At 36.8% G+C, this 7624-nt stretch overlaps 1 protein-coding gene across 1 annotated transcript in view; it reads left to right on the forward strand.

Moving 5' to 3' along the window:
* Positions 1–7417, forward strand: part of LOC136875842 (receptor-binding cancer antigen expressed on SiSo cells) — a 31191-nt gene extending 23774 nt beyond the window's left edge. Inside the window, exon 4 of the mRNA XM_067149464.2 lies at positions 6721–7417. Within this exon, the coding sequence (XP_067005565.1) occupies positions 6721–6921 (201 nt within the window). The 3' untranslated portion in view covers positions 6922–7417. The remainder of the gene's footprint in view (positions 1–6720) is intronic.
* The last annotated feature ends 207 nt before the right edge of the window (positions 7418–7624 follow it).

Consider the following 7624-nt stretch of genomic DNA (forward strand, 5'->3'; position numbering starts at 1 on the left):
AAGGTCACGTTTCTGATGATTAATTTGCATAGCGGAGCAATACTGTCAGAGTGCAGAATATCCAACCACACTGCTAGTGAAGAAAATATTACCTGTTCCAGTCTTCAATACGGCAAGTTGAAGAAATTTCAGTTCAGTTGGTTATTTTAGTGACAAAAGAGAGTTTGCTTAACCAAGATGTAGTAAATAATTCTCTCGAGATTCATTCTGCAACAGCCCAAGGCCACAAGAAATGAATACAGTACAACAACAAGAAACAACATCAAAGCACAAAATTACTTACCTTGGGGCAGCATACGAACATAAAACGTGGAAGGGGCCCAGGAAAATAGAGAGGTAAGAGGTCAGGATCTTAAATTAAGACTTAACTACACTGGTGTCCAGAAGTTTCCTCTTCTAATTTTCCCCATAGAGAATGGGTTGCCTCATCCATCATCTTCGCCATTCCCTGGGCCCCTGCCTGAACTTGGCTCTTCTTCACACCGGCCTACTGATGTTGCGAATACCCTCCCCCGCAACGTGGATGCGCCAGACAAGAATTACTCAAGTGAAGGATAGGGAAGATAATCCTTTCTCCTTTGAGCCGGGTTAATGGTTGTGTAGGATGCCACAACCAATGGCAACTAATAACTTTAAATTACTAAATAATATAAAATTAAACCAGTTCTATAAAACAATAAGAATACTGAAAGGTCGACACCTTTCTAGATTATTACTATGAAGCTCATACCCTTAAAAAAAATTAATTTTAAGGTTTACCTTTCTAAAAATAATAGAATACTGGTCAGGAAGTACAATTAATCTGCTAAAATTTAAATTTGTTTCAAGTAAATTTCAATTAAATATTTAAATAGTCCCGGTAACACTGTCACCCAAATAAAACACAGAATGTGACTGGATCAGCAGTTAAAATTACACAAATAGATAATTAAATTTAAATGACAATTAATAAAGGGTAGAAAAAATTCTCCAAACTAATTACAAATTTACAAAAAAATGATATTAATGTTCTACAAGTAAACCAGAACGACACATGAACGGACGCCTGCAGCTGCCCAAGCCAAGCTATCATTAATTAATAGTGGCCAAGCCCTTCCGAAATTAAGGCGTAAACACGAGATAAGATAAAAGATGATGCAACAAATGATTTAGGAAAGAAAAACCAAAACACGGATATAAATAAGTCAGGTGAGCGTAAACCAAAGAAAGATTTAAGAAATATGAGAAACAAATTTCAATTTCCTACAAACCGTGGTGTTACAGAAGATAAAGAAAATAATAATCATTACTTTAAATGACGGTATAGAATTTGATTTACATTTCATTCAACAGAGGACCAAAATCTTTTTTAATAAATTTCAATGGAGGAGGCTTTGGACACGGCATAAGGTGTGTATGAGGGTATAATTTAAATTAGGCCCCAGGAAAGCGAAAAGAACAATCCCATTACAATATAACTGCCAACACAGGGCAGCACACAAAATTACAGCACAATTAGAGATCATATAACCAGACAGAGGAAAAATAGAAAAAATACACCGACCAAAAATTAATAATAATAATAATAATAATAATAATAATAATAAAAGCCAACCCCCCCAAAAAATAACAAGCAAAAAATTTAGCATGAACAATTATCTCAATTAAATTAACAAACAGAATAACACTAACACTCATAGGCCTATATATCACATTTCCAAATTACCCCATAACTTAATTACTATTACAAGGTTGGGTTTGATAAAAATCTAAACAATGTTAATATGATATTTTTAACCTAATTACAATTTTTTGTTGAGAGAAATGTTGATTAGATTGATGCAAAATTCGTTGCCGAAATTTCCTACAATTGGTAGGCCTAATATTAATAATGTCACATGACAAAACTTGTTACTTAGATTTACGGTAATATTTTCTTCTCCAAATAATCCATGGCAGTAGGAAAGCTTCCAAAAATTTTTTTAAAGAATATTTACGTACATACTGGTGGTCCAATATCTACGAAGGTAATTCCAACAAAAATAAGATCTAATTTTTTTAAAAATATAAATACATAGACCTGTTTATTTCTACAATGGTTTACATCATTTTACAGCTTGAGCATTTAGCTATTTTTCTACATAATCACCATTTCGGTCGATGCATTTTTGTAGGCACTGTGACAGTTTTTGTATGCCGATGTCAGCTCGCCGCCATGCTGTTCAGGAGCGTCGCTTCGGGAAACCTCAGGAACCAAAGTGCAGAGATCATCCAGGGTGATACTCCGATCTTCACACATGATTTGCTCAACCTTCACGACTGTCTCGACGGAAGTTGACTGTCTCCCGCTCCTTTGTTCGTTTGTCGTGAATTTCAGTCCGACTGGCTGCAAACTCTCTACATCACTTACGAACATTTTTGATATCCATGCACGACTCACCATACACTTCTATCAATTGGTGATGGATTTCAATCGGTTCAGTACCTTTTGCATTCAAAAACCGAATAACTGCGCGCGCTTCACTCTTGGCGGTAACATCCAACAGGAGCTCCATTCTCAACGGCTGCCAAGCCATGACTGAGTGCCTCAGCGCAGCGTGTGCAAGTTTATGTGCGAGCGTGGGAAACACTCTTCACAATATTGTAACCAACAGCCACACGAACAGAGTTCTGTATTTATAAAAACATAGGAGACCTTATTTTTGGGATTACCCACGTAAATTAGTGTAATACAAAACTCGTATATTCTGGTCTCCTTCAAAGGCACACACACACAGCAATTTAGTGCTCACATGGTGTTAATGTAAAATAAAAATTAAAAGGTAATAACTGGAAACATAATTTAAAAAATTAAGGCATGGCCTTAGTCTTCAAGCACTTTAACCTGGAGTATTTAACTCCATTCCCCAGATACTTCAATATGTCTTCCAACAAACATGCCACGGGCCGTCCATCATGGAGCTCGGCTGAAGTACAAGTCAGCGGCTAGCTGGAAGCTCACAGTTCAGAAATGAGCTACGCGCATGCACACTAGTATTGATTTTCTATCGAACGAATGGGACGAGATGATCCCAGCTCTCGACCTATTAATGGCAGATTGCAGATTTAAATACATTGACATTGTAGGTCACACCAATTAACAGCCTTTCCAAACAATGGATGATAAGGGGAGATAAAATCCCAGTACAAAAGCCCAATGAGGATCAAATATATATGGTTTCCCATATTCATGTCAAACATTTTGTACTGAAACAGCCAACACAGTAATAATGAATGTTTGTGACAGTGTGAAAGACAGTACAAGTTAATGTTCTGTGTCTACTAATGTGACAAGTGTTTATAGTAAGTTTGTAATTACATTACTTCAATGCATGTTTCGTTTACATATTTGCATGGTGTCCAATATTTTATAGTTAGCCACTCTCCTCTCTTTCCTCGCATCCTTTCAAATTTGTTCGTCATCACTTCGTTGATGCTGTCCGTAAGCGCATCAGCCACCTTACTTCAGACTATACATGCTGCCAACCCGCTCAAGGTCGACCGAAATACAGTTGACCTTAAGGCTGGTCTCCACTGATTAACATTTAACAACATGTTGAATGTTAAAAGTGTTAAATGTTAACTGGTGACACTATCAACATGTTAAATGTTGATTACTGTTTCATTTAACATTGTGTTAAACATGTTAAACTTGACTTCCTTTTTCTATATACATGTCATAATAATAATTAAAATAATAATGGCATATGGCCTCTGGAGAGGCCTGGTGCAGGTCTTTTTCTAGTAGACAGCCTATTAGGCGATCTGCATGTCTGTGAAGTTGAGGGTCCCACCTAGGATGATTTCTAATGTTGAATACACCACACACAACCAGCCCCCGAGCCATTGGAACTAACCAATTAAGGTTAAAATCCCCGACCCGGCCGGGAATCAAACCCGGGACCCTCTGAACTGAAGGCCAGTACGATGACCATTCAGCCAACGAGTCGGACTATATACAGGTAGTTCATTATATCAATTTGTGGTAATATATTTAGGTGGTGTCTAGTATTTTAAAACAAGGGCAATGGGCTCAGATGAAGAGGATTACCGGGCGAATTGGCTGTGCGGTTAGAGGCACATGGCTGTGAACTTGTATCCGGGAGATAGTGGGTTCGAATCCCACTGTCAGCAGCCCTGAAGAAGGTTTTCCATGGTTTCCCATTTTCACACGAGGTAAATACTGGAACTGTACCTTAATTAAGGCCGCGGTCGCTTCCTTCCAAATTCTAGGCCTTTCCTATCCCATCGTCGCCATAAGATCTATCTGTGTTGGTGCGACGTAAAGCCACTGGCAAGAAGAAAAAAAAGATGAAGAGTATTTGGCCTTTGTTATTGCCACTGTTGCTTCTTGTTATGATTTAGAAATGCAGTTTTATTAAAGGCACATTTCCTCCCCTCATCCTGCTCATTGCTTCAAAAGTAAACCACTTTGAAGTATAAACTTTGTCCGCTCCCGCCCCCAACTTTTCTGAACTTTTTACAATTGTCGACTGTACCGTATTGGGAGCGGAGGGACGCTAGTTTTTTCAATGCACTCACGGGAACAATTATAGATAATTTCGAATTCCTGGAAACTGTCGGCTTTCTTCGCTTTATTTCTCTATTCCTTTGATGGGACATCCCACAAACAAGGTCTTTCCATTATATCATTAATTAAGTCCAGAGTAATCTCCTTGATCTACTCCATTTCTGACTATAAATTTTAGTACCGGTATAGTGCAGAGAGAACGACAGCGTACTGTATTTGTAGATTATAACAAAGAGAATGAGTATTGCGGAGTGTTGTAACTATAATCCTACTTCACGAGACGTACGTCGTTTGTGTCGTTTAGGCTATCTGTTGGAATGGAAACAGCATGGAAGTTGCCGAAGCTGTGCCGACATCTCACGAACAACGAATTGACGTGACTAGTGAATTTATTATGAAGTTAGATTGTGATATATTTATGGATATGTTTATTGATTTTGAGGGTAAATAAGGTAATTTGGAATTGATTTGGAGGGGAAAGTATACGTGAGGGATGAGTTGCTGGCATGAGAGGATCGAGAAGTTGTAATGATTAGTGAATTTAATGGGGAGTTTGATTGTGGCTATCTGGTGGTAGGGTAAGAATGATGATAAAGGGGAGAGTGTGTCTGTTAAGGGTAGTTGAAAGGAATAGTGAATAGTGAAGACAAGAGAGATTATGAATAAGTGGGTGAGTTGGTGGTAGGAAATTGGACAGTGTGGAGTTGGATTGTGATTATATATATTGAAATGTTTAGTAATATGAGGGTAATTAAGGTAAGTTGGAATTGATTTGGAGGGTAAAGTATATGTGAATGATGAATTGGTGACATGAGAGGGTCGAGAATTTGTAATGATTAGTGAATTTAGAGTGGAATTAAGGTAATCTGGAAGAGTGATTAGTTGAAGGATGAGAGTTTGATGTGGATGGACATGAGATTTGAAAGTTTGATGCTAATTTTGGAGTGAAGGTCGCTAAGAGTGATTAGACGTGATGGCAGAATTTAAGTGCGGAATTTGATTGTGAGTAATTTGAATTAGTTAATGAGATGGATGAGAATTTGAAATGTGGAGTTTGTTTGGGTTTGTAATTATAAGATGTTGATTGACGTGAAAGAAAAGTGAATGATTGTGATTATATTTATTGAAATGTTTATTGATTTTAGTATAATTAAGGTAATTTGGACTTGATTTGGAGGGTAAAGTATAAGGAAATTTGGAATTGATTAGGAGTGTTAAGTATATATTTTGGGTGATGAATACTATGAGGAATTATATGCTGGAACGAGAAGAATTTATTTTGGTGAGGTAGTTAAGCAATGGCGTTTAGTAATTAGGAAGTAGTTATTAAAATACTAAGTAAGGAGCTTGTGGCACACCAACATGACAGGTGATGTAATGCTATAGCTGGGTTTGCAGTCTGAGGTGGTTAGCAGCGAGGACAATGTACGGTCTGGAATGTGCTAGATTGCAAGCCCAGCTGGAGGAGAAATGAAGATTTTTAAACTACATGTGCCGTTTGCCGATGTTCTTTTATTTTCATTTTATTGTTGTTTATCCTGTTGCAGTATTGCCATGGCCATTGGATCTCCGATAAAGGAGTTGTTCATGGGTCATATGACAGTGTTGTTTGTTCATTTTATTTTAATTTATTCTGGCTTATAGGCTGGACATTGTTATTTTTCTCATTTAACAGATCAATTGGGTAATTTACGGTAGATCTGGAGGAAAATAATAAAGATTAATATTATTATTGCTACTCTACCCTACCAAGAGCCGAGGTTACGGATTGTGGAAGCATTTACTTTCTACCCCTCCCAGAGTCTTTGTGGTCTATGCGGAGATGACCTCACTTTTTCCTTTGCTTTTTCCTTTGCTTTTTAAATCTTGGTGACAGGACTAAACTGAAAAGATGGCCAAGGGTTAATCTTAGCAAGAATGTTAAGACAAACAATTACTGCGAGTACGTCTATGATGGGAACAAAATATGAACCGTTCATTGTGGAATCTAAAAATCATAGTATCGAAAAGAGAGAGTTGAGTCAAATTATTTTCTCGTTTTAACTGACATTTATAAAATACTGTAACAGGAACGTACAAAATTTGAACACAAAAGATTGGAAATGGTTAATATTTCAGAATAGGAGAGCTCTTAATTTATTGTATGTATTGATGCAATACTTTTGGTTTAGTCCCCAGATTTGGAGACATGGGAGGAGACTCCTGGATGGGAAGATCAGACACAGGAAGACTGGGATCCTGATACTGTACTGAGAGAGAAACGTCGGCAAGAGAGGATGAAACGTTATGCTGAGCAGCAGAAAAAAAAAATGGAACGAGAACAAATAAAGCAAGGGCGACCTGTAGCACCATTAGGTTCTCGTATTAGATGACCAAAACAGTGAAGCAATTCTTTATTTTTGGTAATAATTTCATTTGCTTGAAAGATATCACTTCAAGCATAGCAGTGAACTGTTTCTCATGAGGATTTCATTTCAGGAGACTAGATTTGATGTATGAAACATCTGGGATCTTAATGGTAATGTGGTTGTGTTTGTAGTTATGCACTTGTTTGAGTTTTAAAAATAGTAATGTACTTAAAAATGAATCATAATACCCACATTTCCTTATACTCTTTAATTTTATCTGCATGTATTGTTATGGTCTCAATCATGAGGACATGTGCTGATATAAAGTTTGGAAGTAATCACCATTATTTCAGTTGCTGAAAATATTTGCAGAACTGTGGAAACGAGCTTCCAGTTGGGATGAGTCATAGGCCATACTTGAGAGTGATTTGATGTTCCTTATTTCTCATATAATATTTAATACTGTGTTATTGTTTTGTTAGTATGTTTAAAACATTAATAATATGCAGACAAAACTAAACTTGGATATTTTCATTAATGCTTTCCTCAACAAGAAAAAAAAAGGCCAAAGATAAGTGGAAGGTTTCTAAAATGAGGCTTTGTGAGTAAATTACATATTACTATCTAGTAATGAAATTAATAGAAACATGTCTAGGAGAAGACAGCAATATTCTAGAAATGTTGGTGTGTCTTCAGTGGTAAAAAGGAGAAAATTAAGGAAATAACA

This window comes from Anabrus simplex, chromosome 1, assembly GCF_040414725.1.
Source record: "Anabrus simplex isolate iqAnaSimp1 chromosome 1, ASM4041472v1, whole genome shotgun sequence".
Classification (NCBI taxonomy): domain Eukaryota; kingdom Metazoa; phylum Arthropoda; class Insecta; order Orthoptera; family Tettigoniidae; genus Anabrus; species Anabrus simplex.